The sequence below is a fragment of the Oncorhynchus kisutch genome, linkage group LG6, assembly GCF_002021735.2.
Source record: "Oncorhynchus kisutch isolate 150728-3 linkage group LG6, Okis_V2, whole genome shotgun sequence".
Classification (NCBI taxonomy): Eukaryota; Metazoa; Chordata; class Actinopteri; order Salmoniformes; family Salmonidae; genus Oncorhynchus; species Oncorhynchus kisutch.
Genome location: NC_034179.2, coordinates 39,374,094 through 39,391,272, shown reverse-complemented (window position 1 = coordinate 39,391,272; position 17,179 = coordinate 39,374,094). Strand labels below are relative to the sequence as shown.

Sequence of the window (17,179 nt, the reverse complement as noted above, 5' to 3'; positions counted from 1 at the left end):
CACGCTTGCCGTTTAACCTATGGGCACACTTGCAGTTATCACCTTCCCCTCTTTCAACCAATGGGCATAAGTCTTGGGATGCATTCATATGTTACCCATGTTCTCTTACTTGCTGTGTTACGGAAAAAGGTACCCAACAACCGTCCACCTCCTCACCACCACCGGCTAAGGTCCGTCATTGGAACTTCTTTCTCTCAGCGGGGGGTTTCTATGCCAGCTGCCCCGCATATGGCTACCTGCCATCAAAGCATCTGGCCCTGAGGATCATCCCTCAGAGATGAGGCCATTCCCCAAACTATACTGAATTAAAAAAATATACGCAAAATGAAACAATTTAATCTATTTTACTGAGTTAGAGTTCATATAAGGAAATCAGACAATTTAAATTAATTCATTAGGCCCTAATCTATGGATTTCACATAACTGGGCAGTGGTGCAGCCATGGGAGGGCATAGGCCCACCCACTAGGGAGCCAGTCCCAGCCAATCAGAATGAGTTTTCCCCCTCAAAAGGGCTTTATTAGAAACAGAAATACCCCTCAGTTTCATCGGCTGTCCAGGTGGCTGGTCTCAGATGATCCCACAGGTGAAGAAGCCGGATGTGGAGGTCCTGGGCTAGCGTGGTTACATGTGGTCTGTTGTTGGACGTGATGCCAAATTCTCTACGGTGAAGAATGGTGGTGGCCGCATCATGCTGTGGGGATGTTTTTCAGCAGCAGGGACTGGGAGACTAGTCAGATTGAGGGAAAGAGGAATGAAACAAAGTACAGAGAGATCTTTGATGAAAATCTACTCCCCTAAGCACACAGCCAAGACAATGCACACCATAGTACCCTCAAAGCTCATCACTAATCTAAGGACCCTGGAACTAAACACCTTCCTCTGCAACTGGATCCTGGTCTTCCTGACAGGCCGCCCCCAGGTGATAAGGGTAGGTAACATCCGCACTGATCCTCAACACGGGGGCCCCTCAGGGGTGCGTGCTCGGTCCCCTCCTGTACTCCTTGTTCACTCATGACTGCACGGCCAGGCACAACTCCAACACCATCATTAAGTTTGCTGACAACACAACAGTGGTAGGCCTGATCACCGACAACGATGAGACAGCCTATAGGGAGGAGGTCAGAGACCTGACCTTGTGGTGCAAGGACAACAACCTCTCAATTCTCATTGACGGAGCTGTAGTGGAACAGGTTGAGAGCTTCAAGTTCCTTGGCGTCCACATCACCAACAAACTAACATGGTCCAAATACACCAAGACAGTCGTGAAGAGGGCACAGCAAAACCTTTTCCCCTCAGGAGACTAAAAAGATTTGGCATGGGTCCTCAGATCCTCAAAATGTTTTACAGCTGCACCATTGAGAGCATCATGACGGGTTGCATCACTGCCTGGTATGAACTGCTCCAACCGCAAGGCACTGCAGAGGGTAGTGCGTATGGCCCAGTACATCCCCGGGGTCAAGCTTCCTGCCATCCAGGACCTCTATACCAGGCAGTGTCAAAGGAAGGTCCTAAAAATGTTCAAAGACTCCAGCCAACCTAGTCATAGATTGTTCTCTCTGCTACCGCATGGGAAGCGATACCGGAGCACCAAGTCTAGGTCCAAGAGGCTTCTAAACCGCTTCTACCCCAATCCATAAGACTGCTACTCTCTGTTATTATCTATGCATCGTCACTTTAATAACTCTACCTACATGTACATGTTACCTCAATTACCTCAACACAGGTGCCCCCACACATTGACTCTGTACCGGTACCCCCTGTATATAGCCCCGCTACTGTTATTTACTGCTCCTCTTTAACTATTTGTTATTCTTATCTCTTACTTTTTTTTTAGGTCATTTCTTAGAACTGCATTGTTGGTTAAGGGCTTGTAAGTAAGAATTTCACTGTGAGGTCTATTGTATTCAGCGCATGTGACAAATAAAATTAATTTTGATTTGATGTGCTCTCTAATGTTACAACGACCATTAATAACCTCCATACTGCATCACGCTCCATCATTATCCAGTAGCAAAGTGAGGCCTTCTGCTGTACCCACTACTTGGTAGGGTAATTTAACCCTTGACGGAGAGCGGCGTAGGCCTATGAGTCAGCAAATACTGTCTTTATCTTTGCCATTAAATAGAGTGGGTGATGACTGTCATGAGTTACTGGGTAGACCAACTTGTGTTGTTTGGTCTTTACTTCTGAAGTGACAGACACTTGAACACAAATGTAAGCTGCTGACCGCTTACTCCATGCATCACTTTTCAGTTCCAGGAATGGAATATGAGCAGCATAATCCTTTCTCTCCCCCCTGTCTGATGGTACATAATTACATAATGAGCAACATTAGAGGGTAAAGTGGTATTGTTGAATAGTGTTTTATGAACGTTAAAGTCTTGGGACAAGAGAGGATTATTCCTGCAAGTCATCATTTAATAGAAGGCGGTTATTGATCAAGATCTCTTACCTACTTTTAATAAGGCCCGGCTAGCCTGTAGCAATGCATCTTCTCATTAGCACTGGCCCTGAATAGTGCATACCGTCAGTTCGTGATATCACTGCTATCGGGGTAATATGAATTTGCTCCTACTGCACATTCATTTTAAAGGCAGTCCTTATTCCCTCCACTCCTAAATAAACTAATCCTAATTTTAGAAGAAACTGCAGTCTGATTTACTTTTCAAGCTATGGTGTTGACTAGAAACATATTTTTAGAGAAGAGCTCCCTCTGCTGCCTTCCATGCAGACTTACAATTGATATGGCATTACTTAAAGAAAGTGTTCCAATGCTGGCCCATGTTGAATGCAATGCATCCTATGTTGACTCCAATGCTTCCCACAGTTGTGTCAAGTTGGCTGGGTGTCCTTTGAGTGGTGGACCATTCTTGATACACACTGGAAACTGTTGAGTGTGGAAAAACCCAGCACCATTGCAGTTCTTGACACAAACCGGTGCTCCTGGAACCAACAACCATACCCCGTTCAAAGGCACGTACATCTTTTTTGGGGGCCATTCAGCCTCTGAATGGCACACATACACAATCCATGTATCAATTGTCTCAAAACATCATTCTTTAACATGTCTCCTCCCCTTCATCTACACTTATTGAAGTGGATTTAATAGGTGGCATTAATAAGGGATTATAGCTTTCACCGTAGATTCACCTGGTCAGTCTATATAATGTAAACTTAAACCTTTAACCTAACTCCTAACCTTAACGCTAGCCCCTAGCATAGCTAACGTTAGCCACAACCATTTGGAATTCGTAACACATTATACGGTTCTCACATTCTATGTTTTGCAAATTTGTAACATATCATATGAATTGTTATTCGTAAAATATATTAAATGCATCATGGACATCCACAAATTAATACATACGTATCACACTAAGTGTAGTGTCTCGGATTTACGTACGGAATAATAGTAAATGCACTGAGACCAGGTTGAGTTAGATGGCAAAATGCCCTAGACTTGGCTGTTGAACAGGTCAAGTCACAGTGAATAGCCGGGGCTGAAATACTACACAGATTCTACGCAGATAATCACTGTAATTTCTTGCAGACATTCTTTTTAATTGGCATCATAATGTTTCCAAAAAATAACGTCTGTTTTAGACAGTTTTGAACAGCGAGTAATTGGACTCACATTTATTAATAGGAACCAGAAAATGAGCCTGACAGCTATATCCCCCCCCCCCCCCCCACCCACCCACATACGTTACGTAACATATCACACTAAATGTAGTGTCTCGGATTTACGTACGGAATAATAGTAAATGCACTGAGACCAGGTTGAGTTAGATGGCAAAATGCCCTAGACTTGGCTGTTGAACAGGTCAAGTCACAGTGAATAGCCGGGGCTGAAATACTACACAGATTCTACGCAGATAATCACTGTAATTTCTTGCAGACATTCTTTTTAATTGGCATCATAATGTTTCCAAAAAATAAAGTCTGTTTTAGACAGTTTTGAACAGCGTGTAATTGGACTCACATTTATTAATAGGAACCAGAAAATGAGCCTGACAGCTATATCCCCCCCCACCCACCCACTTACGGCTTTAGGAAATAGATCTGGTGTAATTTAATGATCTGTTTATTTTAACCTTAATAAATCTTAATGGCTGGGCTTGTTCTCTAATCTGGGAGGCTGAGCAGCAGGCACTGTGTGTTTATTGTAAATGGGCGAGAGGACCCAAATTAGGGCGAGAGCTAGTGCAGTTGAGAGGAGGGTGGAGAGGGCTTGAGTACGGCTATAGACCTGTTATTGTTATCTTTACCTGTTGGGGGTCTAGTCTGAGCAATGACAAATCCCTCCATCTGGACATCTGCTTTGTGCTAGGAGTCTTCTGACAGATAATACACTGTTGGTCTTTATCAGTGCTAACCCAAAGTACTATTTGCAGGTGGTCGAAATGAGAAGCAAAACAAGTGAGGTAAAGAAGGAAAGGAATAATTCTATTCCTAACACAAACGTTACGAAGTTTCAACGAAACGTTTCAACTGACTTAATTAAAGCTACATTTGGAGAAAAAAAATTTGATTGCATGGCTAACCAAATCAATTCCATTTATTTTTTAGCTAGCTGTGGCTCAATTAAACTGATTGACAAATTACGTTGAAACAATGCTGATTCAATGTATTGTGACGTAGAACTACGTGTAAAATACATTGGATTTGAAAAAAGTATCAAAATGTTGTTTTGAGGGTGAAATTTCAACCACAGGATTATGTCATCACGGTAACCATTTTTTAACATAGCCAAACCTTGCAGTTTGCAGTTCTTGACACAAACCAGTGTGCCTGGCATCTACTACCATACCCAAAACATGTCTCAATTGTCTCAAGGCTTAAAAATCCTTCTTTAACAGGTCTCCTCCCCTTCATCTACACTGATTGAAGTGGATTTAACAGCATTAATAAGGGATCATAGCTGTCACCTGGATTTATCTGGTCAGTCTGGGTGGAAAGTGATATTAGAGACAAAAAATGCTAAATACAATAACAATAATCATGAGGGAAAAAAATCCATTAAAGAGATTTTAACCACAACTATAAAATAATGAAGGAATTTTATGTCTTATATTTCTTGTTGAAGTTGATAAATAACACCTGGGTACATGGCTAAAACACCTACATCCACTGAAAAAAGTGTTAAATGCAGGTGTCCTTTATGTTTAATGCCTTTTGGAATCCACATTTGACACTATTTTACTCTAAATAAGAAGTGATATTTCCTGGGGACAGAAAAGGCACCTCCTAATAGGAATGACCCAGCTGGTACACCATTGACATTTAAATTGAACTGCACAAAATTATTTTTTATATCTAATTTTGAGCACAAATGTGTTTACATCCCTGTTAGTGAGCATTTCGCCAAAATAATCCATCCACCTGACAGGTGTGGCCTATCATGAAGCGGATTAAACAGCATGATCATTACCCAGGTGCATCTTGTGCTGGGGACAATAAATGCCACTAAAATGTGCACTTTTGTCACACAACACAATGTCACAGATGTGTCATGTTTTGAGGGAGCATGGAATTGGCATGCTGACTGCAGGGATGTTAACCCAAGCTGTTAACAATGTCATTTTAAAGAATTTGGCAGTATGTCCAACCGGCCTCACAACTGCAGACCAGGTGTAACCACACCAGCACAGGACCTCCACATCAAGCTTCTTCACCTGCAGGATCATCTGAGACCAGACAAATCAAAGAATTTCTGCACAAACTGTCAGAAACCGTCCCAGGGAAGCTCATCTGCCTCGTCCTCACCAGAGTTTGACCTGATTGCAGAAAAAGCTCACCTTCGAATGCCATTGGCACGCTGGAGAAGTGTTCTCTTCACCGATGAATCCCAGTTTCAACTGTACTGGGTAGATGGCAGACAGCATGTATGGTGTTGTGTGGGTGAGCGGTTTGCTGCTGTCAATGTTGTGAACAGAGTGCCCATAGTGGCGTAGGGGTTATGGTATGGGCAGGCATAAGCTACGGACAACAAACACAATTGCATTTTATTGATGGCAATTTCAATGCACAGAGACACTGTGACGAGATCCTGAGGTTCATTGTCGTGCCATTCATCTGCCACCATCACCTCATGTTTCAGGATAATAATGCACGGCCCCATGTCTCAAGGATTTGCACACAATTCCTGAAAGCTGAACATTTGCCAGTTTTTCCATGGGCTGCATACTCACTAGACATGTCACCCATTGAGAATGTTTGGGATGCTCAGGGTTGATGTATGACAGCGTGTTCCAGTTCCCAACAATATCCAGCAACTTCGCACAGCCATTGAAGAGGTGTCGGACAACATTCCACAGGCCACAATCAACAGCCTGATCAACTTCATGGAAAGGAGATGTGTCGCATTGCATGAGGCAAATAGTGGTCACACCAGATACTGACTGGTTTTCTGATCCACACACCTACTTTTTTTTAAAGGTACAGTTTATGAACATAAAATAAATCTGAGTTTGTGCATTTTTTAATTGATAAGCTCGAAATGATTTTATTTTTTCTCTTCTGTAAATCCTAAAACAGTCTGATAAACCTGTTTATAAGCGCAAGAGTTTATCTATTTCAGTGATGAAGACATCATGGATGTCTGTGAGTTCATTTATGGGCTGCTTTGCCCAAAGATGACATCTGTTGTATGGCGCACAAAAAACTGGAAGCCCTATGTCTGCCATCGGGAGGAGAGCAGAGTCTAGGGGCCCCCTAACTGACTAAGAACTATTATTCCCCAGGGTGTATGGGCCCCAGGATCAAACAGAGGCCACAATATTATAGATGCAGAACTTCATTTTCCAGAGCAAGTCTTCCATCCCGTAGAGTATTGATAGGAGGGTCTGGATTTCATCAGAACTAATAGCTCTCCAGCTCTTCGCAGAGAAAGGACCACTTGTTAAATGTTATACCAGTGACAATTAGTTACCAGTGACTATTTTTTTCTTCAGCAATCAGAGTGTGTGTGTGTGTGTGTGTGTGTGTGTGTGTGTGTGTGTGTGTGTGTGTGTGGCAGGGCTAATGAAAACATTCTTTCATTTCAGGATTTGTCTTTCTCCTTTTCCCTTATTTTCTCTTCTGATTCGGGAAACAATTTATTCAGCTCTGGCTGCCGTCGTCTGCTCTCTGATCAGTGCCTGAGTCATTTGGACACTGGCCTGTGGAGTTTGGGTGTACCTGTGTGATGGTGTGTCTGTGTGTGTCTCTGTGTGCGTTAATAGCCTGTGGTCTGTGAAAACACACTCCCCGTCGGCAAGGTTAAGTAAGGCTAATTAGACAGGGCTTTGCACATGGGTTGGTTCAGAGGCAAAGCGCTGGTTCTGGATTCACACAGGATTTCCACGGCCTGAGCTCTAAATGTGTTCCACATGCTCCACAGATGGGCTACCACCTCTAACATTGTGAGATGAGGGACATCGACCTCCCTGAGAGAAAGAGAACTTGTGTGAGAGAAAGACACAAGAGAATGTGTTTTGTGTAAGAAAGGGAGAGAGGTTGTGTGTTTGAGAGAAAAAGAGTGCGAGGGAGAGAGAGAAAGAGGTCCACCCTGTAACACCCAACACAAGCCAGCTGGCCAGCCCCAATAAACCCAACCCTCACTGCAGCCTGCAGGCATGTCTCAACACGCACATGAAAGGGCCTATAATACGGCACAGGTGCAAACCTGACCTGCCATACATTTCTACTCATTACATCCCTTTAGTGAATTAATGACTTCAATTAAATGACACTCTTTATGGAGAAATAATACCGCATCATTGGAAAAATCGACCAAGCACCTAGTTATCGGTCACGAACGCGTGCGTTGCAACATTAGGTGCAAACCACTTAAGGTTCATCAAACGACCCTAAATGACCAGTGTAATGGTTCAAAAACAAACCGTGACCACTTGTATGGCTGCGTAAACAGCCAATGGAGCTCTTTAGCACTGAGGCCCTGGAAGGCATGGCACAGTCCATTAGCTAATCATTAGGATTAATAGATGGGTAAATGCATCACTAACACAGCTTGTAATAACCACATTACATAGCCATGTTTTGCTTATTTTATGTGTTCACGGGTCTGGAGGGTGGCAAAAGCAACATGGTGGACGCCAGAACGACAAAACCATTAAGGCAGCCAACTCATTCCAAGAGAGCGAGAGAGTTGTTTTATCTGATGAGACACTAAGGTGAGGCATAGTGACCTAACAACCCCCTCTAGGCAATATAGAGGTTGAAACTGAAACAAAAAGAGTCTATAGACAATCAGACGTGTTCGTCACTCATAGGCCTTATTTTCACATTGTTCTTCCCAGCACGATTACAGCAACTATGGCAGATGCTTAACCAGGCCAGCTCAGTAGCTCAACTTGGGTTGGCTAGGTTTGGATCAGTAATGTGAAAAGGGTATAAGGCATGGGTAGGCAACCCTTGTCCTGGAGTGAAGTTCTTGTTTTTGATTGAACCGACCTGGAAGACCAGGTGTGTTGAATTTAGGCAATCACTGAACTGATCAATTAGCTCAGTTAGTCAGGCGTGGTGCCTAGTTGGAAGAAAATCCTTCAGTACTGTACTTGCGACACTCCAGGAACAGGGCTGCCTACCCCTGGTGTAAGGGGTTTAAAAGGGTGGTATGAGTTTCGCCCAGGAAAACAGCAAAAGTTGACTCTTGTGGAATTACTCAGTTCAAGTCATATGATTCTGTAACAATTAAATGAGGATCATTATCAGATTTCCAGGCCACAATTATGACATTGTGTGCATTTGAACATGTGATGTTGATCTCCAAACATTTACCCTATTAAAGATGAAAGAGTAGTGGATTTATTGACAATGCCCAAATACAGTAAAATGTATTTCATAAGAGGCTATTATGAACGTTGTATCCACTAGGGGGAACCCTTGTTTAAAGTACTGTTTAAAGTCCTACTCCAGTCTCCTTTTCACCTCATTTAACACCTGATTTACATAACAAAAGGCACATCTCAACAGGTGGTCCAGGTATGTCATGACGTGGGGGGGTGTGCCTTTCCTCTTTTCTTCTCTATTGCTCCTTTATCGTTCCTCAAGCCGATGACATTAGTCACCATCAGACCAACTCATTGAATGCCCTACTCCTTGAAGTTTGCAGGTGTGTCTAAAAAAACGCTATTTTTCTCAAAACATATAGATTTTTTACCTTTAGTGTGAGTACAATACAATTTTAAATAAAAACTTCAAGAAAAGTGTCAGTGTATGCATGTGCATGTGCAGTAGCCAGTTATATACCATCACTCACAATGTTTCATAACTGATAGCACATTTGATAAAACTTGAATGGGCATCTTTGAAAAGCACCAGAAATACTGCCACAAGGCCTAATCAGTGGCCACTTATCAGTGGCCTAATGTTCAATTTGACCTCACTGATCCCGTTCAATCACTGATTTAGGACTATCCAAAGAAGTAAAAATCTATAGCCTTCCCACCATGAAGTCAGAATCCTGAGTAAGAACACTTGAGCAAGCATTTATTTATTTTCTTTATCTTACCTTATTGATGAGCATGTGAATTGGTGTAGTGTGAATAAGTGGGCTACTGTGCTGCACTGTCAGGGTTGGCCAGAGGCTGAGATGGAACTGAAGGCTGTCTCTAATCTAAGCTCAATAAAAATGGATATCAAAAGTTAGACACAAGAATGTGGATTATTAACAAGGCTATAGTAGCCTACATCAGCACTATTACAGAAGCATCGGGCTATATTACCAATATTATTAGTAAGATATAATAATAATAACAATATTAATAATAACAATAATAATAGTAGATTAGTCTAAATCATCAGCATCATTGTTTGTTATTATTTTACCATCACTATTTGTTATTCATGTAATTGTTAAAGTTGAACAATTTAGTCAATGTAATACAGAAAAATACTTTTTCCACAAGTAAAACCAAGGATTTATGTGATGTGAAAAAATATCTAGGCATAAATGCATGCATTATTTTCAACCCTTTAAGTTAATATTCAGTTTATGTGAAGTTATATCCTTTGTGTAAAATCAGTAGCTCCAAAAAGTGGCCTAAATTATGCAAACATTTAAATTCTGCATCGGATTTGTGACTTTTTATAGCTTAAATGGACTATATATATATATATATATATGTATTATTTTAAAGTATTAATTAAAACAGGCCCATTGTGTGTGAAATTATATACATAAGAGGACATTCCTTGAGTGTATGGTCAAAGTCAATGCTTGAGTGTGTGTATGGTCAAAGTCGATGCTTGAGTGTATGGTCAAAGTCAATGTTCGCCAAAATATAGCCTAGCTCTACAGGGCCACATCGGAATTATACGTCAACAAGGCCTACATAATTTCCGACACAATGACTGTTGTAAAATCGCACTGATGAATCACTGCGCAATGTAGGCCTTGCCTAGCTGACACAGCAGACTGCGGAAAAGTTTACTACAGTTCACATAGATAATTTGACCTCTCTCTGAAGTAGGCTACTCCTGTGTCCACAGGTGTGCAAAGAAGTTGTCACTACATTTCAGCACAGTTTACATTTAAGAGTTATATATGGACACATTCAAACAAAAGTCAACTGAGGCGCAAAAGTTTAAATCATGTGGTGCATGATTTCATGTAACCTAGAAATTACATTTCAAATTAGAGAAAAGTTAATTAAAGCCAAATACCCTCTATGCGTTAAATACCTTTGCATTGCTTTGGTAAATTGAACCTTTCAGTGAGAAAGACTGATTATTGTTTGTCCAATATCCATGTTTACAGGAGAGCATAGTGTCTCTGTTCGCCTTAATATGCTTTGAGGTAATTTATGGAAGAATCTTCCTTGCAAACTGGGATTGCAGCTGTGCAATTATTATCTATATAAACTTGGCTAATTTTCTAAAAGGTTTTAATAAAACTACCCTGGGGATCACCGTGTGTGTGTGTGTGTTTAGAAAGAGAGATATTTTCTCCCTTTAGAACTGAAACATATCTCCAATCTTTCTTGTTATGTCTAACTCTTTTAATGAATTAATTCCACATGGATCATCATCCATTGAAACAGAGGAGGATGCTTGAAGGCTATTTATAATATTGCCACACACTAAACCGTTACCCTTGTCAAATGCCATGCCCCTAAATTTACAGGAGCTATTGGACAGATGCAAATCATGTGAACAGTCCCAGAATACAAACAACATATACATCAATCTTTACTTTAAAAATGTTTTCAGTTGCCGGATGCAGATTTTATGACAAATATTATAACCTTTCAAATCAAATATTGACTTAACTTTCTGGTACTGTCATGGGGCTATTTCCTTGGTATTCAACCACAGGAAGGGCCAACTGTGTGTAATCAGTCAAGTTCAAGTATAGAGGAACATTCCCCACTATCACCAGGAAGCGTTTTGACATCCCTGACTTGCCAGAGCTGTACGTATGATTCCTCCAAGACTTCACACAAGCTAAATTACATACTCATACCCTGTGGGCTGCATTACAGCAGGAATGGACATTGTTAATGGACTCAACTCTTGGACCACGGAGACTCAAAAAAGGTATTTCAAAAAATCCTGCTTAGGAAAGTTAGAGTATTGCGTTTTCTTCTAACTATTTGTCATTGGACTGCCTGTATTTCATCCTTTGAGTTTGAGTTTATTTTTTACAGAGACAGTGCACATGAATTAACGTTTTAGTAAAAGTGACGGTTTTAGTCAGCCTGCTAATTTTCAACCGCAGTCCCTGGGCAGGTTATTAAAAACAATTACAATACAGACAATCATTGAGCAGTGAGCACATGCAGAGCGACATAGGACAAGCAAGACGTAGCATGCAGACAGAGCAACATAGCACAAAAAGCAACCAAACAAAATCCATAAAAGCAACAAAGTGTTTCCACCCCTCACAATCTACAGACAACATGGAAAGCGGCAATACACAGCTATGGATTAGGTTCACAAATCTGATTGACCTTTAGCCATGTCTTCATGTTTTTTGTGAAAGTGTGGTAGGTGGTGCAGTTGTGTGTCTGATGGCAGTGCATTCCAGACATGGGAAGCTCTCACAGAGAAAGCAGATTGACTAAAGGTGTTTTTCCTTAAGGGAACTATACAGTCACCTCTCATGGCAGACCTTGTGGATCTGCTGCCACATGTTTGGGTTTTCTGTTTAACAAAAGTACTGAGTGGAGGGGGAGCCAGGCCTTTTAGGATCTTGAATACAAGACATGCGTCGGTGTATTGCACAAGATTTTCCCAACTCGGGAGCTCATGCTTTCTGAGGATGTAACGGTGATGATGGCTATTGGGCTTCCAACAAGCACGTTGAGAGCCTGTTTGTAGACAGACTGAATGGGCTTTAATGTTGTACAGCAAGCTTGGCCCAAACTAGTCAAGCAGTATGTTAAGTGGAGGAGTATCGTAGATTTGAAGTACATTTTTGCTACGTCTGTAGTCAAACAATTTCATATAAATCGAAATTAGCTAGGTTAAAATTTGGTTATTTGAAATACATTTTTCACCTGCTTTTTATAAGAGAGGTTGGAATCAAGTATGATGTAAAGGTACTTAAAATAAGATACCACCTGGAGCTTCTCCCCTGACACATAGACATCTGGCTCAGTAGCATCTGTTGCCCTCTTTGTGAAGAACATGCAGACAGTTTTTTTCACATTGAGATGCAAACACGGGTCACTGAGCCACTTTGTAACCTGAACCAATACAGTAGTGAGTTCTTGTGCAGCTTGTTGTTTGCTCTTTGCATGCACTATCGTCTGCATACATTTGAACGTCAGACCCAGTACAGACAGAAGGCAGATCATTAATGTACAGGCTGAACAGGAGGGGCCCCAGTATTGACCCTTGGGGCACGCTCACATCATAGCTAAGAGTGGGTGACAGCTCATTGCTCACTCTGACACACTGAGTTCTGCCTTCAAGGTATGATTTCATCCATATCAAGGCATCAGGGGAAAAGTTGAGCTTAGACAATTTTGTGATGAGAACCTCATGGTTAACAGTATCAAAATCCTTCCTTAGGTCTAGAAACACAGCCCCAACAACGCCCCCTTTGTCCATATTGGGCTTCACATTTTCCAGAAGAAAGCAGTTGGCCGTTTCTGTGGAGTGTTTCGCTCTGAAGCCAAACTGCATGGAGTGTAATGTGAAGGGGCTGTTGTTGAGGTGGGTAATCAGATGCTCTGCTACACACTTTTCAACAACCTTCGACACCACAGGTAGTATACTAATGGACCTGTAGTTACTCACGTCAGCAGGGTCAACCGATTTAAAGATGGCCGTCATTATGGCCGACTTCCATACCCTTGGAAACACCCCCTGACCAATAGATTTGTTGATGACCTTAGTAATGGTGCCAATGAGTGACTCTTTGTAGTTTTTAAGAAAGGTAGAATCCAGCCCAAACACATCTTTGGCTTTAGAGTTCTTTAGTGAGCTAATCAACTCGTTCACCTTTGACTCAGAAACCTCCCTTATGATGAAGACAGGTTGAGCGTTGTTCGCTAGCACTGAGCCCAAGAAACTAGTGGAGGGGTTCTGTGTCAGTTCCCTGACAGAGTCACTAAAGTAGGAATTGAAGGCTATTGCTATTTCGACTGTATCCTGTGTTAGATTGTTATTCACCATGATTTCTAGTCTTTTTGCAGTGTTACTATGGTCTTTCCCTGTTCACTTTTTTAGATTCTCCCAGACCAATTAAGAATTTTCCTTTGCTTCACCAATTATGTTAATAAAAAAAGTTTGCCTTGGCCTGTCTGATTTCCTTCATCACCTTATTTCTCAACATGGTAAACCTACGTCTGTCATGCTCTAATTTGGATTGTAGGTCTGTTTTTAGAGCATAATCTCGTTCTTTCATAAATTTCCAGATTTCTCCATTTAGCCAAGGAAGAGTGCTCTTTTGGCCAGGTTTGGATTTGATTTTCTTTAGGAAACCATTTATTGTAGTCTGGATTGTGGATAGAAAAACCTGACTATCAGCTTCCACATCTGTGTAGGCCAAGAGATCATTCCAGTTAATTCCCTTAATTGCATTTTCAAAATAATTTAATTCACTCAGGTATTCTTTGTTGATCTTTGCTCAAGGAACTTTCTGTTTTTCTATTAGGCCAGTTGGTCCGTACAGTATGAATGGGGTGGGTTGCATGCAGCAGGAATGAGTGAGTGAGTGTACGAAGGCCTTCTCTTTCTCACAGGACTGTGAAGACGTTTCCTCAGGGAAATCTGACACACATAAGCACCAATTTCCAGTCTTGCTGATAATGTGTGACTGAGAAATGCCACACATGCAACTAGAGGGGCATAAGAATCTTTAGTCAAAAAGTGAGTTTTCGGCTGTTCGGCAACGTTGAGTATTTAAAGGGAGGCCCCTTGGAGAGGTTACAGATGCCCCCAACGTCATGCGGGTGCAGATGGCTCTATGTGTCTGTGGATGTGGCAAGTCAGGGCTGCCTGATACTTTGGGGTCTTTACATCATTGAGGGGAACACATAGAGACTTCCCAGATAGTCTGCGTCATATTCAGTTTCTGCCCTCGCCTTCAGAATGACTTGAGGAATGAATTTCTTCAATGGAAGAGACTAGCAGTAATACAGCAATCTTACACCACTGGGCAAAAAAATGGTTCTATCAACATTGTTTCCACATCATTGCAACCCAAAAAATGTAATGGGATGACGTTAAATCAATGTGGAAAACATCAACGTAAAATTATTTTATCCTTTTTTTCACCCAATTTTTAACCTAAATCCAATGACATGGTGAAATGTTTTATTGATTTCACATTGAATTCACATTAGTTGACAACTCAACGAAATGTAAATCAAAACTAGACGTTGAACTGGTATCTGTGGCCGATGGGACTGTACTGTTTTCTCACGGTACTTTATGGCCTTGTAGAAATATTATCTTAGGATACAGATTTCTTGTTTCTAATAGTGGAAAACATACATAAACTTATTTTCCTACAATAGCAACATCTTATCTTTGCCTGCTGATGTTCTGTATCTGAACCAGTCCAACTCTAGATGTTAGAAGAACTTTGCACTTTTGAAACCATTGGACTGAATTGTGTCCCCTCATAGGATGCAATGGTGTTATACAAACTAACAAACACTCAACACCTTCAAAATACAAACTCTTTCAAATTACAGTACAATTCCATTCCACGAAACCACCAGTTCTTCAGGAAACAGTCTTTTATAACTGACAAGTTATTGATTTATTTGGTTGACCTATCCTCAGACAAGCATTTGTGAGAAGTTTGTGATGGCAAATCAAGCACCTCAGAATTAGCTATGTAAAGTGTCTCACAAGATCTTGCGTAGGAATATAACATCAATTATCCAGCAATAGGCTTATGTCTGTTTTCATAATTAGTGGCGCGTCTAAGTTTACAGGCTGTGCGATGGCCATGGTACCTGAAATCTTTCTACTTTTCTCTGTCCCATCACCAGCAGGACGGTGAGTCAAGTCAACCCCCTGCAACCACCCAAAAACATTCCTATTACCACTCCAAACCACTCTTATAACCTTAAAACGAGATCTACAGCAAGACTTAGCTGGGCAAAAAGTGAGAGAGAGAGAGTTTGGGAGAGAGAGCGAGCAAGAGAGCGAGAGAGAGCGAGAGAGCGCCTATTTGTTTGGCTTGATAGCTTGCTAGGGTATTTGGATTTAAATAATGCAGCACTGGCTTTTTTTGTTTCATTTGCTGAGAATGACAACAAATACATGCAGTGTCCGGGGATAGCAGAGAAGGGACTGTTCCTAACCACTGTCGATGCGTGATGGCTTTTGAACAGTTTTCAGCAGCCGTGGCATCACCCAAGTGGGTGCCACATTTTCAGAAATGGATGACCAGTACCTGTGCAGGAACTGAATGTCGGAGAAGCAGGTGTGGTGCACTGACAAAGAGCTCAGGGCCTGTTTGTTAGACTGTCTATGTTTCTCTCTGGCTGTACCATCGATGCCCCTTCCACTCAAGCTATACTGCTTTTCCAGACCCATTTTCCAACTCCATTTACATCACCCGGAACCGACTGCTAGAATGACTTTTCAATCCTCCTCACCATCAAAGAGGACCACTTTTCATTTAGGGACCACAATGGAAATAAGTCTAACTTTTTTGAGATATCTCTGTCACGTTTTTAAAATGTGTACTGTGTGTATATGTGTTTTTTTTTTAATTGATGGATTTTATTCTAACAAGCTCTCACAGTCTGTTTCTCATGTATTCCAAACGTCAAATTTCTAAGTGTTTGGTTCCTTCTCTGTATCGTTCCAAGGATAAGTTTAGACATTAACACCGAATTCTTAAGGTTAGGCATTAACTCCGAATGCTAAAGATCAGGATTAAGGTTTGGGAAAGGCTTGAAAACAAAAATAACTTCCTATCGCAGGATTCAAACATGCAACCTTTGGAACCAGTGGCAAGTGCTTACTCTCATTCTCCATCCCGTCCCTAGCAAGAACCAAAGTCTACACGAAGGTAACAGCGCTCACAGTTGCCCCTAGTGGCCAGTTTCCACGTCATCTCCCGATGTCCTCTGAAAGGGATGGATGTCGAATACTGATTTGTCTCATGGGTGACCTGCCTGCTGTCACACACTGTGCTATTCTCCATCTCTGATCTCTCCCCCTCTCCAGCCATCTGTGCTAAAAACCAATTAACCATCACCATACACTATCTACCTCATCCCCATACTGTATTTATTTTGCTCCTTTTGCACCACAGCATCTCTACTTGCACATCCATCTTTTGAAAATCTACCATTCCAGTGTTTAATTGCCATATTGTAATTACTTCGCCACCATGGCCTATTTATTGCCTTAACTCCCTAATTTTACCTAATTTGCACTCACTGTACTGTATATAAACTTTTTTTTCTACTGTATTATTGACTATATGTTTTGTTCATTCCATGTGTAACTCTGTGTTGTTGTATGTGTCGAACTGCTATGCTTTATCTTGGCCAGGTCGCAGTTGCAAATGAGAACTTGTTCTCAACTAGCTTACCTGGTTAAATAAAGGTGGGAGGAAAAAAAGGGCACCACTAATCTTCTGGCCATGCACCTAATAAACCATACAGAATTCCATAGCAAAAAGGTACAGTCAGTTGAATTCAATTTCTGGTAAAATGAACACGGAATTTGCTCATAATAATTCTATAGTAATTCTC

At 41.4% G+C, this 17,179-nt stretch overlaps 1 protein-coding gene across 1 annotated transcript in view; it reads right to left on the bottom strand.

Moving 5' to 3' along the window:
- LOC109892827 (uncharacterized) overlaps nt 1–16,007 on the bottom strand; it is a 91,794-nt gene extending 75,787 nt beyond the window's left edge. The window contains exon 1 of the mRNA XM_031825942.1: nt 15,865–16,007. Coding sequence (XP_031681802.1) covers nt 15,865–16,007 — 143 coding nt within the window. The remainder of the gene's footprint in view (nt 1–15,864) is intronic.
- Nucleotides 16,008–17,179: the final 1,172 nt, after the last annotated feature.